This window comes from Microcaecilia unicolor, chromosome 6, assembly GCF_901765095.1.
Source record: "Microcaecilia unicolor chromosome 6, aMicUni1.1, whole genome shotgun sequence".
NCBI lineage: Eukaryota > Metazoa > Chordata > Amphibia > Gymnophiona > Siphonopidae > Microcaecilia > Microcaecilia unicolor.
In genome coordinates, this window is record NC_044036.1 from 85514545 (window position 1) to 85541467 (window position 26923).

The 26923-nt window shown below is 42.3% G+C and overlaps 1 protein-coding gene across 1 annotated transcript; it reads right to left on the minus strand.

Annotated features, from left to right (window-relative positions):
• Nucleotides 1-1013: 1013 nt before the first annotated feature.
• MRPS14 (mitochondrial ribosomal protein S14) lies at nt 1014-16002 on the minus strand. Its single transcript, XM_030207143.1, has 4 exons — nt 15893-16002; nt 11273-11347; nt 3593-3760; nt 1014-1535 (listed from the first exon to the last, which is right to left on the minus strand). Exons 2-4 carry the CDS (start codon nt 11315-11317, stop codon nt 1353-1355), a joined length of 396 nt encoding a protein of 131 aa, XP_030063003.1. The 5' UTR covers nt 11318-11347; nt 15893-16002; the 3' UTR covers nt 1014-1352.
• Between the last annotated feature and the right edge of the window lie 10921 nt (nt 16003-26923).

Below are 26923 nucleotides of genomic sequence, written 5' to 3' on the forward strand. Positions count from 1 at the left end.
TGCTAGGGTCCACCTTGGGGGGTCAGCACTGAAGAAAAAGATCTAGGTGTCGTTGTAGATAATGTGCTGAAATCTTTTGCTCAGAGTGTGGCGGCAGCCAAAAAAGCAAACAGGATGCTAGGAACTATTAGGAAAGGGATAGTGAATAAGACCGAAAATAGTACAATGCCTTTGTATTGCTCCATGGTGCATCCACACCTTGAGTATTGCGTTCAGTTCTGGTCACTGTATCTCAGAAAAGATATAGCGGAATTAGAAAAGGTTTGAAGAGCGACCAAATGATAAAGGGGATGGAACTCCTGTTGTATGAAGAAAGGCTAAAGAGGTTAGGGCTCTTCAGCTTGAAAAAGAGATAGATGAGAGGAGATATGACTGAGGTCTATAAAATCCTGAGTGGTGTAGAAGGAGTAGAAGTAAATCGATTTTTTACTCGTTCCAAAAGTACAAAGACTAGGGGACACTCGAGGAAGTTACATGGAAATACTTTTAAAACAAATAGGAGGAAATAGTTTTTCAGTCAACGAACAGTTAAGCTCTGGAACTCTTTGACGGAGGATGTGGTAACAACGGTTAGTGTATCTGGTTTAAAAAAAGGTTTGGAGGAAAAGTCCATAGTCTGCTATTGAGACAGATATGGGGAAGCAACTGCTTGCCCTGGGATTTTTAGTATGGAATGTTGCCACAATTTGGGTATCTGTCAGTACTTGAGACCTGGCTTGGCCACTGTTTGGAAAAAAGGATACTGGGCTAGATGGACCATTGGTCTGACCCAGTTATGTTCACTGACTTTTAAGTGTGACTAACTCAGGGATACAGACCACTGTTATTAGGGACTGCTGAAGGACAAGGTCATCCTCTGTGTACACTCTGTGGTTTCAATTTGATAGACACATTTGTTTTCTCTTTCTAGTAATTATAGCTAATATATAAAAATAAGCAGATCTTGACTCAAGCAGTTATGAAAAATCAAAAGAACTGATTTTATTCTTTAATAAATCAACATAAAGCAGATATTTAATGACACTCTTAGCCTTTATTACATTAAAAAATCTATAAAGCCTGATGGTGTTGGTTGAATTTGTGCACCGTAGATTTCCACATTGTATATTTTGGGCCATCTCTTGGTAGAGGGTTCTTTTTCTACTATTTTTTCCCATTGGATTAGTACATTTCAGATCTAATGGTGAAGATGGAAACTAAAATTTCTCTGGCTTCAGATAATTTAGAGTTTATAATTTCACATCTGCTGGAGGCCTCAGTAGTGAAAATGGAGAAATCCTTTATACATTAACAGAAGATGGACTCTACCCTGCAGCTTGAAAAGTCACACAGAATCCACATCCAGACATATGCTACCACATTGCTCTTTGTATCCCAGACATCTGGTTATGGTCTGTAAGGTGACGGAAAACAATGCGGCTAAGCCTCCAGCGTCGTTTCACACCTCGTGGTCGGGATGTGAGGACACACCTATTACGGATCCTCACAGGACAGCTGTCTCTTGGCAGGGCTGCGATCTCTTTATCAGCTTCTTCCTGTGACAACAAGAGTGGCAAGTCAACATACTCTAAGACTTAGAGGTAGATGCACTAAACGTTTTTCATCGTTAAATGAGCCCTCAGGGAAGAATTTCCTATCCTTTCCATGCACTTAAGCCTATTTTCCGACGACAGTAGCAGCTAACGAAAACGGAATGGAGATGAGCAATTAGTGTGAAAACCCCATTGAAACGACATGCACTAACCTTTTCCGATTGCCTTTACGCAGGAAAAAGGCAGGAAAACTAACGAGAGGTCTGGACCTCTCGTTAGGACAGCTCCGTGGCAGGAAAAAGTGTTAAGTGAAAAAATAAACAAACTTTGAGCCAATCCCAGCGCATTAGCAGAGCTAAAAGCGCTGTGATTGGTCCAAAGGACCTCAGAAAACACATAAAAAAATAAAAATAAAAAAAGGATCGGGAGGGGGCAAGGGCGCTCATCAGGAGCGTCCTGTACGGTCGGCCTTGCCCCCCCCCCGCTGCTCCCCACTTTCCGCCGCTCCCCCCACCCCGAAAAAGCAAACTTCTAGAAGCCCCTGCCCCCCTCCCTTCCTCACTACTCTCTCACCTCAGCTCCGCCTCCCGACATCCTCCATCCGTGCCCCGCCCCCTTTTGGGGTCGTCGCCGCCATTCCCCTCCTCCATCGGGCCCCCCTTCCTCTTACCGGGCCCGTGCAGCGCCTCTCTCCTCTGTCCGAAGGCGCTGCACGGGCAAGAAGAAAGCTGAATCAGCTGATGCCTGCCTTCGCCTAGCTTGGATAGAGCGTCTTTCTCCTCCTGGGCCCGCCCCTGTCTGACGTCAGTAACCTACGTAGGTTACTGACGTCAGACAGGGGCGGGCGCAGCAGAAGAAAGACGCGCCATCGCAGGGGCTGCTAGAATTTTGCTTTTTCGGGGTGGGGGGAGCGGCGGAAAGTGGGGAGCAGCGGGGGGGGTGGGGGGCAAGGCCGTCTGTACAGGACGCTCCTGATGAGCGCCCTTGCCCCCTCCCGACCCTTTTTTTTTATTTTTGTTTTTATTTGGGAGCCATGTGCTTGCGATTTGACTGTGTTTTGACTGTTTGTGGCATGCGCAGAGCAGCTAACATAACGCTTGGCTGCTCTGCGCATGATTTGGGGGCCGATTAACGATGTGTATTGTGATTCTTTGATACATTGTACGTTTCACTACCGATCTCAGCATGTGTGACTTTTTTTTTTGGTGCATTTTTCGTTATTTTAAAATCGTTAGGGACTTTAACGATTTTGATTTTTTTACGTTTGGTTGCTGCATCTGCCTCTAAGATACCATTTTACTAAAGTTAATTAGCATGTGGTAACAGCACAGCCATTCTAACAGAACACTGTGTTATGGGGTAGGAAATGGGAATGGACTGCACACTGCAGGTAGTCATTGTACTTTATGATGCAGTGTCACTGGTGCAGATACTGTTGAAATGCTTACCTCCTCCTAAATAGTGCACAGATGCTATGTGTAAACATATTTAATGGTGTGGTAAAGTATTTTTCTGTGCAGTAATTGTACAGGGACATACTGGGAACACATGCTTTGCGCTTAGCAAAAAATAGGTGCAAACCTAGAACACTTTACCAAAAGGGCATTTTGGTGTTGTGTTATTATTTAATTTCTTATCACCTACAAGTCCGAAAGCTATTGAAGCAATGTACATGCACAGAATATAAAACGAATAGGAAAATTCACTATTTTTTCCTTGAAAGAGACTTCCAATAGGAAATACAAACATACTGCAATGAAAAAACCCACCATTTTAGAACTGGATGTTCTGCAGGCTGGGGGAGGAACTTGCAACTTAACAAAAGGCAGTTCCCGAGAGTCTTTGGGTTTATTTATTTGTCAAGTGGAGAATAAAACCCACTAAACAAGAAAAATAGCTTCTCTGCCACTACTGTGAATTTTCCAACTAGGGTAAAAACAGTGGCTTCTGCCATATTCACAGAAAAGTTACCCTTTACTCTCTTCCCTTTTTGCTTTTGGTCATTTTTTGGAAGTATGGAATAAGACAGAAAAGGTTGACTCTAATACCAGGTCTTTTACCTGCAGTTCTTTGGGGAGAATGGTGTTTTTCCGCAATGCATTGATTCTCAGTCGTTCATCTGCGTACTCGTAGGCCATCTGCCTTCTCTTGACATCACGCAGCATCCTCCAGTCCACATAATAACTTCTTATCTGGACTGGGTTTTCAGCTCCTGGCCAGGGAAACAGCTGAGACAAGAAAGTAAGGACAGAATTATTTCAGAAGTAAGGATTCATAACCCGATTTAGGGGCTGATGCTCTAAACATTTTTTTTTTCAATTGTGTTTCTTCTTTTATTTTTTTTTTAACTTTCATATTTATTGGGTTTTCAATATTCTATTATACATAGAAAAAAAACAAGGGTTTACCATGAAACTGTAATTTATTAACATGTTTACCACTAAATTTTAAAACAATTACCCTTTAAACCCCTTCCCCCAGAAGTATTATCCCAATGAAAAACTACTACTCAGTCACAGTGATGTACAGAATGGTTTGGAATGACAAACTAAGGGGCCCTTTTACTAAAAAGACAATAGGGCTACTGCTGGGTTTGTGTGCAGCAAATCCACCCTGGAGCCGGCCGGTAGTTCTGGGTCTGCTGCACACCATTTCTGGTGCTAGGAAATATATTTTTTATTATCTAGCACTAGTGGGATTACCATCAGAGCCCTCACTGCCCCCTAAATAGGAGGCAGTAAGGGCTCCAGCAGTAAATGGCTACGTGGCAAATCTTTTAAAGTACTGAATGGCCACTTACTGCCTCCTTTAAAAAAAAAACCCTGTGGTAAAAGGTGGCCTTGGTGCATGGTAATCCCATGTGCAGATGCCACTGTGGGCCACCTTTTACTGCCGCTTGTTAAAAGATCCCCAACTAAAACTTTTTAAAAAACTTATTATTTAATAAATACATAAACGGTAATCTAAGCACTCAAAAAAGCCCAACTCTCCAGGATGCGGACTAGAGAATGACACGGGGACAAAGTTTGTCTCTGTCCCCATGGGCTCTGTCCTCATCTATAGAAGCCTCGAACAATTATGATTTTATATTTAAATCTTTTTATTGAAGTATAAAAAGGAATATGCTGTGCAACTATTGTGTATAAATTACAAATAGAAAACAATAATAACAGCAAGTAGCTATAATAACCCTCCTCCTCACCACCACCCTCTACCCTTCCAACCCCAACAATAGCTGATTTCTACTACCCCAAGGAATCCTAATCCACCCTGTTAAAATGTCCAGGGGTACAAAATACAACCCGCTCGGTATGGTCTAAAGGGGAGAAATATGCCCTATGAAGCACTGTTATGATTTTTTAATCTGTGGATGAATAAGAAGTCATCAACAATATCAAGATTCAGTCTAGCTCTCCTGTTTTCCACAGTCCTTCCTGCAATAGAAGATGTGTTCTTATGTTTCAACATTTTTTTTTTTATTGAGAAATCAACCAATGAAACATTTCAACATTCTCTATATGTTTGACTTAAGTAAACAGCAATCAGAACAATACAGAGTAAGAAAATCCCTCCGCAAGTTTTTAAGTATCTTCCTCCCTCCCATAGTAACCCCCCCATTCCCAAATTTATACACCAACCTATTCAAGAGAACTGAGTTATTGCCCACCTGGTATAGCAACAGGATTTACACCTTCCAAGAAAGAAGGGTTTTGTGTGTCAACCATATGTTTGATGACCGACTAACCATCAGACTATAAGTTTTATTAATAACAACCCACTTGAAATGCGAACATATTACTCTACCTCTCTATACCCCATGCCACCATGCCCACAGACTCCTCCCATTCCCCTTGCCCATATGGCCCTCTCACCAAGACCTAAACTATCCCTTTAATCGGTCCAACAATAACCTCTCAATAGACTCCAACCAACCAACCAACCAACCAACCAACCAACCCACCCTCCCTCCCCGAACCCCAAACTACCGCATATACCGGACAGCTGTGACTCCTAAAGCCACTATATCTTGTTCACTATTAAACTACGACCCTTAGGACTGAGAGACTGCAGAAAAGGATCCCAGATCTGAAGAAACCTCTTCCTATGGCCCAACGACCCCCTTGCCGCCCTCGCCTCCCATGTGGCTAGCAGATGTATTTGATTCCTCCAATGCCAAAACTTAGGAGGATCCGAAGATGTCCAATACTGCAAAACTGTTTTCCGAGCCACTAAAACCAATTTACGACACAAAATACTAGCCAGTCTAGGCATGGGGCGGAACGCCCTGAATTTATCCAACAGGAATTGAACTTCTAATCCTTGGATCGTACATCCCACCAATTGAATTAGATATTTTCGAACTTGGGCCCAAAAATTATGCACTTTAAGGCATGCCCACACAGCATGATAGAAGGAGTGAGGGCCTTGCCACCATTTGGAACATGCCGTGCCTCCATGCCCTCCCATATGTGCCAACTGAGCTCTAGTCATATATGCCCCCTTAGTATCACCCTGTAACCACACTCCTCAATCTTTCATCTGTTGTAATGCCTCTCAACGCGGTAGCCACATCCCAATCCTTCAACAAGACACCTATATCCCGCGCCTAACTATTTTTAATACTAGTGTAATCTTTGCCTGGTGACTTCCTAATCAGCGATCTATGAAGTCCTGAAACTGTAAGCTCATCACTCGGCGTGTCTTGAAAGAATTCTCTAACCCGTACCCCTAAATGAAACCCCCCCACGGATCCCTCTAAGGAGACAATCCACCTTATAATTGAAAGAGAAAAACGCCTAGATTTCGACCCAAATCGGGAGATAGACGTTTATCTCACAAAAACGAATAAATCGGTGTAATGGAAAGGCGATTTTGGACGTTTGACTGCACTCCATCGCGGAAGCGTACAAAGTTGACGGGGGCGTGTCGGAGGCGTGGCGAAGGTGGAACTGGGGCGTGGTTATCGGCCGAGAAGAGATGGGCGCCTTTCGCCGATAATGGAAAAAAAGTATGCGTTTGTAGCTAGAATTTAGGGCACTTTTCCTGGACCCTGTTTTTTCACGAATAAGGCCCCAAAAAGTGCCCTAAATGACCAGATTACCCCCAGAGGGAATCGGGGATGACCTCCCCTGACTCCCCCAGTGGTCACTAACCCCCTCCCACCACAAAAAATGATGTTTCACAACTTTTTATTTTCACCATCAAATGTCATACCCACCTCCCTGGCAGCAGTATGCAGGTCCCTGGAGCAGTTGTTAGGGGGTGCAGTGGACTTCAGGCAGGTGGACCCAGGCCCACCCCCCCCTACCTGTTACAATTGTGCTGCTTAATGCTTATTAGTCGTCCAACCCCCCAAACCCACATGTAGGTGCCCCCTTCACCCCTTAGGGCTATCATAATGGTGTAGACTTGTGGGCAGTGGGTTTTGAGGGGGATATGGGGGTCTCAACACACAAGGGAAGGGTGCTATGCACCTGGGAGCTCTTTTACCTTTTTTTTTGTTTTTGTAAAAGTGCCCCCTAGGGTGCCCGGTTGGTGTCCTGGCATGTGAGGGGGACCAGTGCACTACGAATCCTGGCCCCTCCCACGAACAAATGCCTTGGATTTATTCGTTTTTGAGCTGGGCGCTTTCATTTTCCATTATCACTGAAAAACAAAAACGCCCAGCTCACAAATTGTTGAATAAAACATGGACGTCTATTTTTTTCGAAAATACGGTTCGGTCCGCCCCTTCACGGACCCGTTCTCGGAGATAAACGCCCATGGAGATAGACGTTTTCGTTCAATTATGCCCCTCTATATAATGTTTTATCTGAGCATAGGCAAATCTATTCCAAGACTCTCCCACCCGAGTCTGCAACTCCACGTACGAAACAATAGTACCATCATCCCCCACTATGATCCAATGCCTTAATCCCTGCCTTTTCCCACTTAACAAATACCGAGTCCCTATATAGGCTCAAGATTGAGATCCTCATGGAGAGCACTAAAAGGTGGCTGGGAGAGTGGAGAGATCTTCCTTTGACCCTGCTGGGTCAGGTAAATCTGTTGAAGATGGTTCAGTTCCCCCATTGGCTGTATGTTCTCCAGGTGCTACCGATCAGGATTCTTAAGAAGGATTTGAGGAGTCTATATCGGTTAATCAGTGGTTTTTGCTGGGCAAAGAAAAAAACAAAGATGCGCTTGTCAGTTATGCTGGGTGACTGGAGGAGGGGAGGCTTTGGTCTTCCCAATTTGCAACAGTACAACCAAGCATACTTGCTTCGTCATCTGGGAGACTGGTTCGGTCAGACACAGATCTACACACCTATAGAACTGGAGAGTTTATACTATGCACCTTATAAATTTTTCTGACTACTACATCTGCCAACGTCGCAAACACCTTCTCATCTGAAAAGAAGTGTGTTACTAAGGCCATTGCAGGAACTGTGGCGCTTCTTGGTGGGGAGGCTGGGGGCTAACCCTTTAATGTCTGACCAACTTACCATCAGAGGTAATGTGGCTTTTCAGCCAGGCATGGATAGTCCAATCTTTGGGGTATGGGGGGGAAGGCATTTCATTACTAAAACATATTTTGAACAGGGACGGGCAGTTGATCTCATATGAGTGATTGCAGGACTGGGTGGGACAGCAATGGGGTAATAGGTTTGCGTAAGTACATAAATAATGCCATACTGGGAAAAGACCAAAGGTCCATCGAGCCCAGCATCCTGTCCCCGACAGCGGCCAATCCAGGTCAAGGGCACCTGGCAAGCTACCCAAACGTACAAACATTTTATACAAGTAATTCCCGAAATTGTGGATTTTTCCCAAGTCCACTTAGTAGCGGTCTATGGACGTGTCCTTTAGGAAACCATCCAACCCCTTTTTAAACTCTGCCAAGCTAACCGCCTTCACTACGTTCTCCGGCAACGAATTCGAGTTTAATTACGCGTTGGGTGAAGAAAACGTTTCTCCTATTTGTTTTAAATTTACTACACTTTAGTTTCATTGCATGCCCCCTAGTCCTAGTATTTTTGGAAAGCGTGAACAGATGCTTCGCATCCACCTGTTCCACTCCACTCATTATTTTATATACCTCTATCATGTCGCCCCTCAGCCGTGTCTTCTCCAAGCTGAAAAGCCCTAGCCTCCTTAGTCTTTCTTCTTAGGGAAGTCATCCCATCCCCGCTATCATTTTTGTCGCCCTTCCCTGCATCTTTTCCAGTTCTATATCTTTCTTGAGATGCGGCAACATAGGTTTGCCTATGTACAGCTCAAGAATTATGTTTTATCCTTGGATAGGATGCAATTGGGAACACATTTGGGGGGCTAAAATTTGAGAATTTTTTCAAGAGGTTGAGATCCGCGGCCTGTCTGTTTCCAATCTGCGTGGGGCCCTAATCAAGGGGATACCAGATAAAGATTTTACATGGTTGAAAGCTAGATGGGAAGAAGATTTGGGGGTATCATTGGGAGACTGGGATGTTGCTGATACGTTAAGGGGGATATTCTCGCTCACTACAGAGGCGAGACTGAGGGGGTGCGGATATCGAGTAATACTTTGAGCATATTGGGCTAAAGCGCAGCTTTGCACATGTGGTCGGAGAGGGGGAGTTGAGCTGTCCTAAATGTAAACAACAGAGACAAACTTATATTCATGCGATTTGGCAATGCCCTAAAAGTCTTTTGGGGACAGATCAGGGGCTTTTTATCTTGGATACCTGCCCACACTGTCCAAGGGATGGCGGAACAATTATTACTAGATAAGCGGGGTGCGCTCCGGCCCCTCAATAGATACAGCAACCTTTTATGTCGCAAGCTTAGCATGGTGGCCAAAAAAGTGATCTTGCAATATTGGACATCATCAGACCCTCCGGCATTCTGGCACTGGTGTAACCAGGTTCATATACTAGCCACCTGGAAAGCTAAGGAGGCGAGTGGCTCCTACAAACGTAAACAATTCTTTTTGAAGCTCTGGGACCATTATTTGCAAATTCTGAGTCCAAAGGGCCGCAGTCTCCTTGTAAATAATTTATAACGCTAGGATCTGGTGGCCTGTCGGGTAGGGTCCTTTCTGGTGATAGGGTTGGGGAGTCACACTTGGCTATTTAGATAGACTGGTACTGGGAGGGAGAGGGTACAGGAGGGGGGAGGAAGGAGACTACGGACTTGGGATGTGGAAGTGGAGAGAGGTGTGTTGGGAGGAGTAAGGGGGGGAAGGATTTAAGTATATGGCTGATCGGGTACAGGTTGGGAATGGGGAGCACAGCTAAGGGGATGGTATTTCATTCCTGTGGGTTCCTCATGATATACTTTGTAACTTTCTTAACCATCTAGTTGCACTGTAGATAATAGTGAGGGGTGGGGTAGGATGGGGGAGAAAATGGATAGCATGTGGTTGATGATACAATTGTCTTGTTCATACTTATTTCAATCAGACAGTGATATTTGCTATTATGGCCTTTGGTGTTTATTGTATGTTCAACTTTGTTGTAGCACCAATAAAAATATTGAAACATACACACTCCTGACTTTCTTTCACCATTACTCAAACCAATTTATTATCCTATTTCAATAATATCATTCAAGTATACTCCACACCGAACCATGCGCTCCTGGGTGACTATCGGCTCCCCCCCCCCCCTTTTTGGTTTAACCCATTAGTGCCTAATGTTCCCATAATAAGTCATATGGTAACAAATTGATTTGTTCCCATATGGGAACAATGGGCACTAATGGGTTAAAAGCTGTTCTCTCCTTTTTAAATGTTAGCACCAGCAGCCTGGTTCCATCCCAGTTAACGTGGAGCCCATCCTTTTGGAACAGGCTCCCTCTTTCCCAGAATGCTGCTAAGTTCCTAACAAATCTTAATCACTCATCCTTGTACTATTTTCTCATCCACGCACATACACCTAATAGTTAGTGGCCTAGTCCAAATAAAAGCAGCAAGAAAAACAGCTCAGCCGCTAGATTCACACACAGTAGTATACCTTGCTGCTTTTATTTGGACTAATCCACTATTAGGTGTATGTGCTTTTGGGACCTTAATAATTACAAACCCCTGACGCAGCCTCTAGAGAGGCGAAATGTGGCCATGTCGGGTTGTATTTTAAGTGGCAAGAATAAAAGCCTTTCAACCTTTGTTCTGCTTTTGTGGACTGCATTGTTTTACCTGCAGAACTCTGACTTTCTCTTCTGCATTTCCTTCCAGAGGAACCAGACAGTCAGGTTTTCAGGATACCTGCAATAAATATTCATGAGTTAGATTTGCAAGCAATGGAGGCAGTGCATACAAATCTAACTCATGAATATTCTGAAAACCTGACTGGCTAGGGTTCCACCAGGACAGGTTAGGGAACCATTGCTATATGGAAAGAAAATGAAATTTAAAAAAAACAAAAAGAAACTTAGCAGCGCGACAGTAACTCCAGTAATTGTGAAGTAAGGTCAGTGCCGGGCAGACCTCTACAGTTTGTGCCCCATTTATAGCTAGACAGATGGTCTGGAATGGATTTTAAAGGCGACTCCAGTAGTTGGGGAGTAAGTCCAGTGCCGGACAGACTTCTACGGTCTGTGCCCTGAAATGGCAAGGACGGATTAAAATCAAGATATGTTATATCGTATCATATGCTATGAGTTTATCTTATTGGGCAGACCAGATGGACTATGCAGGTTATCTGCAGTCATCTACTATGTTATGTTTCTCTCCTTTTCTTCATCCTAGGCCTCAGTCCCCAGAGAGTGGCCAACAAACTAACCTGTCTTGTTCCCCGCAGCATACAGCTCAAAATGGAGGCTGCCATTACTTTCCGTCTGCGCCAGTATTGCCGGATCTGAAACACAAAATTATTGTAAAGAAATTTTGACAAAAGAAGTTGGCATCTTATAGACTAACTAATTTATTGAGGCCTGAGCTTTCATAGACTACAGCCCACTTTGTTGGATTTATTTTCCAATTATCTTATGCTGCAAAGATGGAAAGTCATAAGAAAGAAAATTATTAAACAAGTTTAGAACTTATGGCTACTTAGAAAAGCACATTTTATGAAAAAAAATGTTTTGACTGATATTTTTTGATGGGAATGCAGAGCTATCAAATTATCCAGTTCCAGAGGTTTTTCGTCAGTCCTGGTTTTAATCTTACATCCTAAAGCAGTGTGGTATTTGTAGTTCCTGATTCTCTCCACCAAAATCAGTGCTTCAGAATCCATAATGCAGTGTGATGGGGCTGTCAGAAATCCAGGACTGGCTTAAAATCTCCCTCCTGGAACTTGGTAATCTGTTGATGAATATTCTATACCTGAGTGAAGTGGTCACAAAAGCAAGCAGCCTCTGATCTGTTATGGTTCACCTATTCCTGCAACAGTTCTTTACATTTTTTAAAAAAGTTTTTAATAGAACTAACTTTTCATAAAACACATTAATGACTTTGTATGGTTCAGGGGTTCTCAACCCAGTCCTCGTACAAACCCACCCTGTTCCATACATATTCATGTGGATATCCTAAGAAGTTGTCTGGTCGGAACATACCGAGGACTGGGTTGAGAACCCCTAGTATATAGTTCCATGGTGCAATTACAGGTCAAATATTGTGTGCAATTCTGGTTACTACATCTCAAGAAAGATAAAGCAGAAAAGGTACAGAGAAAAGCAACCAAAAATGATAAAGGGGGATGGAACAACTCTTCTATGAGGACAGGCTAAAGAGACTAGGGCTCTTCTTCAGCTTAGAAAACAGATGGCTGGGGGAAGATATGATAGAGGTCTATAGAATTAAGAGTGAGATGGAACAGGTAGATATAAATCACTTGTTTACGCTTTCCAAAAATACAAGAAACTAGAGCGCATAACACTGGGGTTTACTAAGCTGCTAGTATGGCTGGCTGTGCGCTAGTGCAGCTTAGTAAATAGATTCCTTAATGAATTTACTAAGTAGTACATTTAAAACAAATTGTAGAATGAGCTCTGGAAATCATTGTCAGAGAATGTGGTAAAAAGCCATTAGTGCAGCTAGGTTTTAAAAGTCAATAAATCATTATTAAGGTGGACTTTGGGAAATCAACTATTTATACCTGGGATAAGCAGAACATAATCTATTTTACTTTTCTGAGATTCTGCCAGATACTTGTGATCTGGATCAGTCACTGCTGGAAATAAGATGCTGGGCTCGATAGACCTTTGGTCAGTCCTAGTACAGGAATACCTATGCTTTTTACTTTTCCCCACTTTTGACTCTGCTCTCCCCCTCAAGCTTCTTCCCTCCCTCCAGCTGTTCCTTCCTTTGCCCTTTCCCTGTTTCCTTTATTCTTCCAATTTCTAATTGCAATGACTGGTTCCCCTCTTGGCTGGGCCTGACCTGAAGGGCTAATGTCCTTACTCCAGCTGCAGTGGCAGCAATTCCTCTCAGTCAAACAACAATAATTTTAACTGTCCCATCCTCTCCTCAGGCCACCGATTAGAAAATGCTACTACATGTCAGCATGCAATGGGACCTATTAGAGGCCTACCAAAACTGTCTAAAAGATTTCTGGCCGGAACAGAAACTTCAGCTGAAATATCACCTGGTTTCGGTCAAAACCGAAATTAAAAATGAAAGTTTGGTTGTATGAATGAGAACCAATGAGGCGCACTGGGCAATGTCAGAGCTTGCAGACAGCAGCCCTCTGCTTCTCGCTCAACTTTTCACTGCATCGTACCCTCGGGGACAGGGGGGGCACATATAGAATCTTTACATTATTTGTGGGATACCCCTTCCCTTCTACAAAGCCCTCCATATATTATTTCTCCCCCAAAGCTCTCATATCATCCTCTCTAGCACTCAGATCCTTAGATTGGCCTCCTCTTGACCCTCCCTGCCCTTTTATGATATCTTGCAGAAGTGACAGTGTGCAATCTCCATATTATATTCATTTCCCTCTAAGAATTGCTGCATCCTAAGATAATTATTACCTATATCTGTTCATGTTAAGTCATTGTAAAACCATTATATGATGTATTTTACAAACTGTTTACAAATCTAAACAAGGGACTGCATTTTGTGCATCACTCGGAATACATATTTAAATAGTAACCAGCTCATTTTAATACATTTGCATATGATTTCTGTTGTCTGCTACCACGAATGGTAAAAAGCATGCACAGCCACTTTGTTTATATGTCACTGAATACCGTACTCACTAAAACCAGCAGGAACCAGCCAAAAATCCACTTTACTGGCCCGGTAAGTTCTGTGCATTGGGCCCTTGATGTCGTATCTCCACAGAGAGGCTGATTCTTAAAGAGTTTATCATCCCAAATTTACAGACTTAAAAAAATCCTCCTAATTTTTTGTATCAAAAGCATTTATTTGGAGCACACTATTTACCATATAAACTACTATGCAAGATTATAACTATTACTTATAATCACACTATACACACACACACAAAAAAAAAAGAATGAAAAGAGTACCCCCCCCCCCCCAGACTATTTTACAATCTATGGAGGTCTATTGGTGTAGTCAGGGCTGGAGTGATCCCCAGTTGCAAGTAGAACCGACATGGGCAAGAGCAGAAGTCTCCAGAGATTGGCTACTGTAGCTTCTAGTGGCATTTTGAGCGCAAAGCCAACATAGGCAGGGACAACTGGGGATCATTCCTACCCCGACTATATCCCTAAACCATCCTTGATTATAAAACCACCAAGGGGGACATCTTCAGATAGGCAGGGTGGAGAGGGGGGAGGGAGAGAGACAGAACAAAACACAAATTTTCAGCTTCCACAGAAAACACCTAGTCAGTTTCGACTGAAACCAAAAGTGGGCAGAAAAAGGATCTGGGGTCAGTTTTGGCACCATAATCGAAACTGAAATTCAATCAGCTTCTAGATTTACTAATAACGCATCCTAACTGGTGGCGCACATTAATTAATCTAGAACTGGTGTGGCGTTTCTCGGCTTTCCCAATTCCCTCCAGCACAGTGCACTCCAAGGAGCCTCCTTGGTGCACACAACCTAACTATAAAGCTCTCATCCAAGGCCAGCTCAGCCTATGGACCAGGTGAGGCTCTGGTCCAGTGTAACAGCACTAAAGGGCGCCAAATTTTTCACTGTATTTTCAAATGTAAGCCACATTGAACCCGTCTGCTTGGGATAATGTGGGATATAAATGTTAAAAAAAAATCCTTTATCCTTCACCTTTTAAGACACTGCCTATCCAGCTGGATGGTTATGGCACAAGGAAAGCAAGTTTGGTCCTGTAAAGACTAAGTCAAAATAACCTGTTCCTTAGTTGGGCTCTAGTATTAGGGAAAGGAAAAGGGGATGGGACTTGATATACTGCCTTTCTGTGGTTACAATCAAAGCGGTTTACATATTATATACGGGTACGGAGGGTTAAGTGACTTGCCCAGAGTCACAAGGAGCTGCAGTGGGGAATAAACCCAGTTCCCCAGGATCAAAGTTCACTGCACTAACCATTAGGCTACTCCTCCACTCCACTATTACCATATTTAAAAATGTGACCATACCATGCCTCTGTGGTTATGTTCCACTAATAAGTCAAATGATTAGCTGGCTTTCTTGAAAAGGATTATATAACCTCTGGATGCATGACTAGGAAACAAAAATATTTATTTATTCAGTATCACAATTCTTAATGTACAGCCACAAAACAACCTTTTTGGGTGGATAGTATTCACAATGAGCTCCTTTTATTACGGACCAGATAGAAGAGATAATAGTGTTCAGTTTTGGCACAGCATAAGTCATGACAAGAACAAAACAAAAGAAAACCAATGGACTATATTGCCCATTTAGTTATGTCTAAACAAAAGAAATCTGCAAGAAACAAAATATTTATTTTTGACATCAATAGAAATCAAACAAAATAAAACATGGAAAAGAAAATAAGATACCACCTTTTTTTATTGGACATAATACATTTCTCGATTAGCTTTCGAAGGTTGCCCTTATTCGCCCGATCGGAAATAAGCAAACGTGGTAGATGACAGTATATATAAGTAAAACAACATATTCAATCATTCTGACTTCAAAGGTCTTACGTTCCTGTATTGTTTTAAAGTTACCTTTCAGGATTCTTACTATGAAGTCGCTGGTACAATGTAGAAAAATTAGCACAAAATACAGAGTTTATAACTAATGTTTCTACCAGTTACAATAATTTTTAAACTGTTTTAGTGATATTCAATTTTTTATTTCCAAATATATGGGAAGCTTTCAAATAAATTAAAGAGATGTCAAGCAAGTTAAAAAAAAAAATCTTGATTTTCTTTCACCTTTTAAGGTACTGCCTATCCAACTGGAACAGCTTTGGACTTTACAGATGGACCACTCATGTGCAGCCCGTTATTTCTAATAATCTTTTCTTCGTTGGCTTTACCTTTTTCTTTCATATGCAGTAAAATCTCGGAAGATCGGCCCTGTAGCCGCGGTAGCGATATTGAAGAAAGGCTGCCTGCGCCTGCGTTGCGGCCTGCACCGTCTGAACAGGAAGTTGCGTCAGAAGAGGGCGGGACAGGTCAAAGGGAAGGCCCGGTGCAAGTACCTCCTTGGAGATAGCGGACCACGTGCGTGAGGGTGGGCGCCGGCAAAAATACCAGACCAGTAGGTGTTGGAAAGGAGCGGGAGGCAGGCAGAATGCAAATTATGAGCCGTTTGACGTCATGGGCTGGGGCGTTTGGTTTGGCGCCCTTTAGTGCTGCCGCCGGCGTCGTGGACTACAGCCTCACTGATGATCCGGTCCTGAGTAGGGTGAATGAAGGAGTTGACGTGACGTTTGCGTGGATTTCTCCGGAAGATTCCAGAGCGCCGGGGAAACCGGAAGCGTGCGCTTCAGGAGTTGTACGCTTTTCTCCACTCTTTCACTTCACATTTCTGTCTGCTGAGCTTGGTGAGAAGGAATGGCGACTGCTGTGCAAGAGGTGAGAAGGGGAAAGGAAAGTGGGTCTTTATGTATCTAAAGTTGTGCTTCTAGGTGATCAGTGCTAGCTTTAATTAGTGATCTAAGCTAATATTATTTGCCAGACATTTGGGGGAAGAGATGGGATGGTTGTATTTTTCAGTGTTTTGCGGTTAACGGCTTCTGAAATATGCCTGATTGGAAACAAGGTTAGAAGAGTTATGTAGCCTGGGTTATCATCTCTGCTTTCTTTAGGAGCAGGAGTAGTTTTGCATCCAAAGCAAGTGTTTCAAGAACTGAAAACACCTGTACTCTTGATGAGTGATGTCGGACAGTGTTTGTTGATTATAGCCTTGAACACTTTTTCAGAATCGGTGGTGGATGTATGAGTAGATAATTAGATAACCTTGTGCGCTAATAAATATTGTTGGTATTACAAAACTTGTATTGGCGCTCAGAGTTGTATACTGATTCACCTGTGTACATGATGGTGTTTAAAAAAAAAAAGTATTCTAATAAAACTATGTGCATAAAATATAGCCCTCTGTTGCTAATACCAGTCATAATTCTCTGTTTCTACTAAAAACCTGGCGGCAGATAAAGGCCAAATGGCCCATCCAGGCTGCCCATCCTCTGTAACCCTTAACTCCACTTTTTCCTAAGGGAACCCATGTGCTTGTCCCATGCTTTCTTACTCTGACACGGTCCTCATCTCCACAACTTCCACCATGAGGCCATTCCATGCTTCCACCACCCTTTCTGTAAATTAATGCTTTTAGATTCTTCTTAAGCCTATTTCCTCTTAACTTTATCCTATGCCTCCTCATTCTAGAGTTTTCATGTATTTGAAAAAGACTCTCTTCCTGTATGTTAATACCCCTGAGATATTTAAATGTTCCTATCATATCTCCTCTTTCCCTCCTCTCTTCCAGCATATACATGTTGAGGTTCATAAGTCTTTTTATGTTTTGTGTCCAAGGCCGCTTACCAATTTTGTTGCTACTACTATTCATCATTTCTAAAGCGCTGCTAGATGTACGCAGCGCTGTACACCTGAACATGAAGAGACAGTCCCTGCTTGACAGAGCTTACAATCTAATTAGGACAGACAAACAGGACAAACAAGAGCTAAGGGAATATTAAAGAGAGGATGATAAAATAAGGGTTCTGAACAAGGGTTAGGAGTTAAAAGCAGCATCAAAAAGGTGGGCTTTTAGCTTAGATTTGAAGACGGCCAGAGATGGAGCTTGATGTACTGGTTCAGGCAGTCTATTCCAGGCATATGATGCAGCAAGATAAAAGGAACGGAGTCTGGAATTAGCGGTTGAGGAGAAGGGTGCAGATAAGAGAGATTTACCCAGTGAACGGAGTTCCCGGGGAGGAATGTAAGGAGAGATGAAAGTGGACAGGTACTGAGGAGCTGCAGAGTGAATGCACTTATAAGTCAATAAGAGGAGTTTGAACTGTATGCGAAAACGGATAGGAAGCCAGTGAAATGACTTGAGAGGGCTAATATGAGCATAATGACACTGGTGGAATATTAGTCATGCAGCACAATTTTGAACAGATTGAAGAGGAGAGAGATGGCTAAGTGGGAGACCTGTGAGAAGCAAGTTGCAGTAGTCTAAGCGAGAGGTGATAAGAGAGTGGATGAGGGTTCTGGTAGTGTGCTCAGAAAGGAAAGGGCAAATTTTGCTGCTGATATAAAGAAACGGCAGGTTTTAGCAGTCTGCTGAATATGTGCAGAGAAGGAAAGAGAAGAGATGAAGAAGACCCAAAGGTTAAGAGCTGAGACGGAGGATGAGAGTGTTATCCACAGAAATAGAGAATGGGGGAAGAGGAGAGGTTGGTTTAGGGGGAAAGATAAGAAGCTCAGTCTTGGTCATGTTTAGTTTCAGATGGCTGTGAGACATCCAGGCAGCAATGTCAGACAGGAAAGCTGATACTTTGGTCTGGATTCCTGCTGAGATTTCTGGTGTGGAGAGGTAGATCTAGGAGTCAACAGCGTAAAGATGATACTGAAAACAATGAGATGAGATCAGAGTACCAAGGGAAGAAGTATAGATGGAGAAAAGAGGTTCCAGGACAGATCTGAGGTACACCGACTGACAGTGGGATAGAAGTAGAGGAGGATCCACTAGAGTATACACTAAAGGTACGCTGGGAGAGTAAGAAGAAAACCAGGAAAGAACAGAGCCCTGAAATCCAAGTGAGGACAGCGTATCAAGGAGTAGGCTGTGATCAACAGTGTCAAAAGCAGCAGATCGAGAAGGATGAGGATAGAATAGAGACCTTTGGATCTTGCCAGGAACCGATCATTGGCGACTTTAGCAAGCGCTGTTTCAGTTGAATGAAGGGGGCGAAAGCCAGATTGAAGTGGACCAATTCCATCCTGTTCATATCTTTCTGTAGGTGCGGTCTATAGAATTGTACACAGTACTGTAAATGTGGCCTCATAAGAGACTTATAGAAGGGCACCATCATCACCTCTTTCTTCTTGCTGGTTGTCCCTCTCCTTATGCACCCAAGTATCCTTCTGACTTTGACTGTTGCCTTTTCTACATGTTTGGCTACTTTAAGGTCATCAGACACAGCCCCAAGTCTTGCTCTTCTTTCATACACAGAAGCACTTCACCCCCTGTATTGTACTGTTCCCTCAGATTCTTGTGATCCAAGTGCATGACCCCGCATTTTTTAGTATTAAATCTTAGTTGCCAAATATCGGACCATTCCTCAAGCTTTGCTATGTCCTTCCTCATGTCATCCACACCCTCTGGGGTGTCAACCCTGTTGCAGAGTTTGGTATCATCTGCAAAGAGACAAACCTTACCAGATAGCCCTTCCGCAATATCACTCACAAAGATGTTACTAAGAGCCCGCCCTAGGACCAATCCCTGCGGTACTCAACTGATGACATTCTTATCTTTAGAGCAGTCTCCATTTATCACTACCCTCTGTCTCCTTCCATTCAACTAATTTTTAACCCAGTCAGTTACTGTAGGTCCCATACCGGGGGAATTAGTTTATTTATGAGTCACCTGTACAGAACAGTGTCAAAGGCCTTGCTGAAATCCAAATACACCATATCCAGAGCCCCTCCCATGTCCCAACTGTTTGGTCATCCAGTCGATCAGATTCATCTGACACGACCTGCCTCTAGTGAAGCTATGTTGCCTGGGATGCTGCATTCTATTCAATTTGAGAAACTTCACAATTCTCCGCTTTGGAAGCGTTTCCATTAGTTTACTCACCATAGAGGTCAGACTGGCAGGTCTGTAAGTCCCAACCTTCTCCTTCCACCCTTGTGCAGAGGGACCACATCTCCCTTCTCTGGTCCTCTGGGACCACACCAGACACTTTAGAAAGCATTGAAGAAAGTCAGCGGAGCCGCCAGAAGTTCTCAGAGTTCCTTGAGCACCCTTGGATTTATCCCATCGGACCCCATCGCTTTGTCTACTTTGTGTGTGTGTGTGTCTCTCTCTCTCTCTCTTGTTACCCCCCCCCCACCAGCCTTCACTGAATACACTCCATGAATTAAGTGCAAAAAAAAAAAAAATCAAAATAATGCAATAGTATTCAGGAAATATATACAAGCTCTCTAGTCCATCATCTGTTCCAGTGAACAGTTAAAAACAAAACAATAACAACAAAAAAAACCCCCAGTTTGGCACTAAAGAAACTCTGAAATTCAAATCCTAACATTAGCCATTGTAGGTAGGCATGATATCAACATCAGCTCTGAAATCTATTTAGGAATGATTTTAGGCATATAATTATCGTTTGGGGTTTTTTTTTTTTTTTACAAAGAAAGCAATTTTTAGTGATAGCACCCTGCCAGACACAGTCTTCACCCTGTCTCGTTCCCCTTACCCCTGGCCTGGTCAGTGGGACATTTGAGCTTCAGGGTTGTGAGGGCCCCTTGGGTGGGCTTCAGGGGTACACCTGGTGGTGCCAGGTTCCTCCCCGATATCAGTGGTGCTGTGCTCCCTAGTCTCAAGGTATATAGAAATCTCCTGCCTTGTTTGAAAAAAAAAAAAAACCAACATTTCAGGCCAAGCATTTAATATTGGTTAGCATATCCTTTATTGCATATCAACAGTGTGATGCAAGAACTCTTATTTACACTGACAAGTTTATCCAAAACTTTATCCAATAACACCAATGCATTCGCCTATATTGTTCAAAGAGGGGAGCCCTGAGACTCTCCACACCTAGATGGTCAAGATGGAGTAAGCATATTGTTCATTTTGACACAATAGGATCTATGGGTAAAAAAACCCTTTAACCAATTTAGAATGAATCCTGTAGTCCCAATTTCCTCCAATAAATATAACAGAACTTTGTGATCAACAACATCAAATGCTGATGCTAAATCAAACTGAATCAACAGAACTTGATAGCCTCCTGCTAGCCAGACTTTCATCTCTGAAACTAAAGTTCTTTGTAAAACCTGATTTAGTCATACAGTATCTCGTGAGCATCAAGATCTCATAAGCGGCTGAGTGACAACAGAGTAGAGGAGTAGCCTAGTGGTTAGTGCAGTGGATTTTGATCCTGGGGAACTGAGTTCAATTCCCACTGCAGCTCCTTGTGACTCTGGGCAAGTCACTTAACCCTCCATTGCCCCTGGTACAAAATAAGTACCTGAATATACTGTGTAAATCACTTTGAATGTAGTTGCAAAACCCACAGAAAGGCAGTATATCATGTCCCATTTCCCTTCTCTTGTAAGATCATAGAGGGTTAGGTGTCTGTGGGATCTGAACTACTAGAGCTACTTATCCACTCTAAACAGGCTTTATCTCTCGAGGCATTGTAGTAGGGAATTCACCATATTGAATAGGTTTTCAGCTTAATAAAAAAAAAATAGGGTATAGATTTTAGTGTTGTTAGGTGGTAGTTTAGTTGAGAGGTGACAGCTACTCGAGTTATTATTAAAGTGGATTTGCTTATAGATAATAGAATTCTAGTTGTGTTGATCTTGAAGGAAATGGAAAGCAAAGTAATCTATTAAAGGGCCAATAAAAAGGATGCTTTTTTTTTTTCACTGCACCATGCTTTTCTTCAAATGGTACTGTAGTATTATGAGAGAGGAAGGTTTTATTCTAAAGCAGAAATATTGTGGGAGGTTTTCATAGGTCCACTCTGAGATGGATCATGGTTTGTTTATACAAGTAAGAAGTGGTTTGTTGGCTTGAAGTAGCTCAAATGGAATGTCCTTTTTGTGCCTTAGAACATATCTGTTCCTTCTCCCTTTGCTTCTTGGCTGAAACTCTGATCTTTTATGGTCCATCCATCATTCAGATGGAGAGGTAGTATAGCCCTTAGGCTAAAACGTTAGTCATCACCCCCCCCCCCCCCCCCCAAAACCACACTAGAGGTTTGTGGCCTAGGTATTCTTTGATTGGTTGCACGTTAAATCTCATATTGGCAAACAGTAGCACCAAGCATGCTAAATAGTGTCATGTGATGAAATAATGTGTCAAAACTAAGGCTGCATATTTAACACGTTAATGGGTTAACAATTTAACTTCCGTTTCTCCCCCTCCTATAGTCTGACATCCTCCTTCCAGCATTTCCCTGTACTCCTGCAGTGCCCCCTCCCCCTATGGTTCACTTCTCTCTCTTTTCCTCTTGGCAGCCACCAGCAGTTAATGTTGACTGAGGTGGCAGCAGCAACATCTGGAATTGCTTCAAAGTACAACTGCATTACATCTAACAATTGTTCTGGTCCTACAGGTAAACCTAGAAGTGAGCTGGACACTTGAATACAACCCCCCTGCTTTATGCTTAGATTCTCCCCTTTTTGGAGGAAAGCATCTTGGTTTATATTCGAGTATATGTGGTAAACAGACAAAAGACCTGATGTGTTTAAAACAGTTTTTCTCATATTTTGACACTAGGGAGGGAAAATTCTTGGTAGAAAACCTCGTAGGAGGTAACTTGTTAAATGTTAGCATGCTCTGATTCATTAATAACTGATCCCCATAGTGGACAGGGGGAAGGGGGAATGGGATTTGGTCATGTCTTGACTCTTTTCTGTGGATGAGGGTTCTTGTGATTCTTTTTTCTTGGTTTAAATGTGCATTCTTTATTCCAGCTTCAGAAAGACCTGGAAGAGGTCAAGCAACTGCTGGAACAAGCGACCAGGAAACGAGTTTGTGATGCTCTGATGGTAGAGCAGCGCAAGCTGGAGACAGAAATTGCCAACAAGGAGGCACAGCAGAGGCGGACAGCAGAAGAGTCCACAGAATTATCAAAACCAGCCACAATTGTTACACCTGTCGCCACTGGTTACACAGTAAAAATTAACAATTATGGTACCAGTACTTCTTTTGTATCTTCTAAATAGCTCTCCAGTACAAATAATAGTGGTGGTGCACCACAGAGGTATTCAGTCAGGCTTCTGCTGAAGGAGTCTTTTAAACCAAGATTCACCACTTACCTGTTGAGCCATTGAACTGTCATTTTTGTACCCCTCCCCCCACCATGCAGCTGGTATGGCACAGTGAGTGTCTTGCCTCAAAGCTCTGTTTGTTTATTTTTTTATTTATTGCATTTGTATCCCACATTTTCCCACCTCTTTGCAGGCTCAATGTGGCTTACAATACATCATGGATAGTGGAAATGAGGAGAGGTTAAATATTTGGAGTTACAGAAGGGTTTGGGTTGAATGGTAATGGAATACATAAAAGTAAGAAACATATAAGGCATTAATTTACATTCATGGTGTAAGTGGGAGTATCGTTTATAAGGGATGTAATAGGTTTTAATTACTTAGAAAGTGTTAATTTCTTCTAATCTTTTGTCTTCAGGATGGGATCAGTCTGACAAGTTTGTGAAAATTTACATCACTGTAAATGGGGTTCACCAGATCCCTGCAGAGAATACTCAGGTCTCCTTTACAGAGAGGTGGGTAGTAACAATTACTATTAATGCGAACCGGGGAAAGACCAATTTTCTTCCCTGCTCTGCTACACTGCTTCAATAGAAAAAAAATGCAAACAGGCTTGTAAAAAGGCATTAAGCTTAAGCTGGTGCAGTGTAGTAAAATCAATCTAAATCTTATTTCTGTGAAATGATTTGTATTTCATACATTTTATGTGTAATGTAGCTTGCCTCCCTTATAGATAACCAGCCCCACTTGCCTTGATCACAGCAAGTAGTAAATAGGTTAAAAAGCACATTGCTCAGATTTGATCACTTGTAGATGAGTGTTAAAATGTAAGAGATACTGTGTTAGAAACATTTCTCTGCCAGAAAATGTAAGGTGTAACTTTTATGTCATTTTATATGCCGCCTTTCAGTGGGCACAACCAAAGTGGTTTACATATATTATAGTCAGGTGTTTTCTCTGTTCCTAGTGGGCTCACAAGAGCACAAGGAGCTGCAGCGGAATTTTGAACTGGGCTCACTTGTTTGTTAGCCTGCTGCTCTAACCATTAAGCTGCTTCTCCACATTCTGATGTGGTACAGTAATATGGGGAGGACAGTGATGTACTTATGTCAGCATATATGTAATATATACGCAGTTCTTTGTATATTGTGAATGTTAAACTTTCACATATCCTTACCTGAGGATCACAAAAGAAACTTGTTCTTTTTAAGGTATCGCTGGATATTCTTTTGTGTGAGTCCGTTGGTGTATTTATTTTAAAAATTTTTTAAAGCTAATACAGATTTTTAGCTGTTGGGTTTGGGGGAGGGGGGAAGAGAGGGAAATCACTAGTATTATCACAAAGGTCATAGGCATGTTTTGCCCTTAGGCAAAATTAATTATATAAAGTTAATTGAAATTTCATTATATATAAACAATAAAATATTTAGGATATTAATATTTAACATCCCTAGTTGTGCACTAGTGTTGCCAGATTGTGGATGAATGTGAAAGTTTATTCCAAACATATTGCTGATCTGCATTATTTTATTTAACTGCAACCTAACTGTCCCCATGACGTATCCTGGGGGTAAAACGTGGCCAAACTGGGTTTTTAATAGTAATTTTAGTGTACTTTGTGCTAATACTAGTGATTTTTCACATTAGCTTTAAGCCTCTGCGGGCCTGATGTGCAAAGCTTACTGTGGTTGCAACATTTGCTTTAGACCGGAATGGCGCTGGTCTCAAGCAAACATTATTTAGCGTGTAATGAACAAAGGGGTCCAGTGTGGCTTTAACAGCTTGCCATAGCTACAGAGAATCCAATGCAAATGGTATTAAGATGTCCTTACTATTATAACGAGTGAGCATTGCTCATTAGTATTATAATGAGCGATCATTCTGTGCAACGTTTCTGGCAGGTCAGGAGTTGCCTTGTGTGAGGGCAACTCTACCCTTTTCCCACCAGCAGCAGCACAAATAGGCTGCTTTTTATTCTGTCTGGTTTGGGATCCTAAGAGCCACAAGATTTTGAGTAGCCTAGTGGTTAGTACAGTGGACTTTGATCCTGGGGAACTGAGTTCGATTCCCACTGCAGCTCCTTGTGACTCGGGGCAAGTCACTTAACCCTCCATTGCCCCTGGTACAAAAAATAAGTACCTAAATATACTATGTAAACCGCTTTGAATGTAGTTGCAAAAACCACAGAAAGGTGGTATATCAAGTCCCATTTCCCTTCCCCAGTTTAATAATCTTTGGTCTGTTACAAGTCCTTTTTTTCGAACACTCCTTTGAAATGAGTCCGTCCTTTTCTTTGAATCCTCATTGTACCCTGGAAGCTAAAATGGAGAGTGCCGACATCAAAGAAATACAGATACGGGTAGAGTCCGATCCCAGTATTCTGCAGACCCCAGACAGGAGGGTCTGATCCTGGGATCATGGAAACATGATGTGTCCTGTAGGCAAAGAGAACCCTGTATTTGGCAATCACAGCCTGGATCAGGGCCTGGCAGAGTGTGCAGTAGCGAGACAGTATGATTCCTGGGCATGTGCAGAATGTTGATTTCTACCAAGCAACTGTTCTGGGTATGTGCTAGGTGCTTTCCTTACGAGCTGCTGCTGAAATTCTGTGCGTATCATTTTATATACGATTCCCTTTCAGCATCGGTTGCTGTTTAGGAATTGGTAAGTTCAACAATGACTGATCATCGAAGCCTGTGTACTTCAACTTTAGCAGTTGTCCATTCATGATATGATGTGAGTTTCTCTAGACAGACAAGGGGCTTTTGTTAGTATGATAGATCTTGACTGGTCTCTTGTTACTTTGGTAGCACTTCTTTCTTGGACTAATCTAATAAAGGCTTTTGTTGACCACCTATTCCAAAAGGTCCTAAGCAATGTGTAAAAAGTCTGACAAAATTGAATGTAAGTAAACTTTCTAAAAAAAAAAAAAATCTTCAGTTAAGATTAATCATTAATGATAATTTGGATACTAAGATTAATCATTAAACTGATAATTTGGATGCTAACCTTTTAACAAAAGCTGGTAAAATTATCCAGTGCCATTGGTTAACCCATTAGTGCCCAATGTTCTCTATGGCTTATGGGAATATTGGGCACTAATGGGTTAAGTCTGTCATTGTCTTAGTACACCACCAATAAAAACTACTTATAAGATATTGTGTACTACTCTTTGGTGGTGGAGAGAGGGGCAGAGTCCGGTTTAAGCATCGTTGTTTTTGGTTTTGACCAAAATCAGGGGATGAATTCATCTGCAGATTTGGTGTTGGCTGAAATCAAGGTGCTTGTTGAGCTCTACATCTTTGTATGTACCTTGCCTTAGCTGGTGTGGATTTCTCCAGTGAACATTTTTAGAAATTTATACCTTTCTCCCAACATTTCATAGGCACAGTACCTCCAAAATGTCATGTCCTTCTTCTGTTCCTCTGTATTCCCTGAAAGTATATAATGCTGTCCTTGAAAATAGCCATACAGATCGTGGCATCCAATTTTATGCTTTTCCTAGTCAACTTCAAATGAAGATCTGTCCCCATCAATTAAGAACTATCCTTTGAGCTTCTCCCATTTCTTGAAGATCAATGAACTATTCCCAGAAGAGAAGCCCTATGGAACATAATAGGAGTTAAGTTGACTCCCGAGTGGCTCATAAGCACTATCTTATTAGACTTCCAGACCTTAAGCGTGAGTCTTGTATGTGTATTGATGATGCAAACAACCTTTTTTGGTAACGAGACCATATTAATTTAGTTGTTCCCCTCAGGTGCTGCCAAGTCAACTGCTAACTGAGATTTTACTGGGTCTCTGTGCCACTTGTTAATGGCCATCAATTGAGCCACTGCATAATATTTTTAAAAATCTGGGATTGCCAAATCTCCTTTGTTTAGTCTGGTACAAAATGTCCACCCTGGGTGGCCAGCATTACCAAATATACTTAGATTTTCCTCTAGATTTTTTCTAAACATTACTTCTGGAAGTTGAATTGGAAGGGTTTGGAAGAAATACAGAGGGAGGGTCATCATTTTAATGCTTGCTGTTCTCCCTAACCATGACGATTGAGCCTAGCCCATTGTTCGAGCTCCTTATCCAGTTTCTCCTTCAAAGGTTTGTAGCTCATA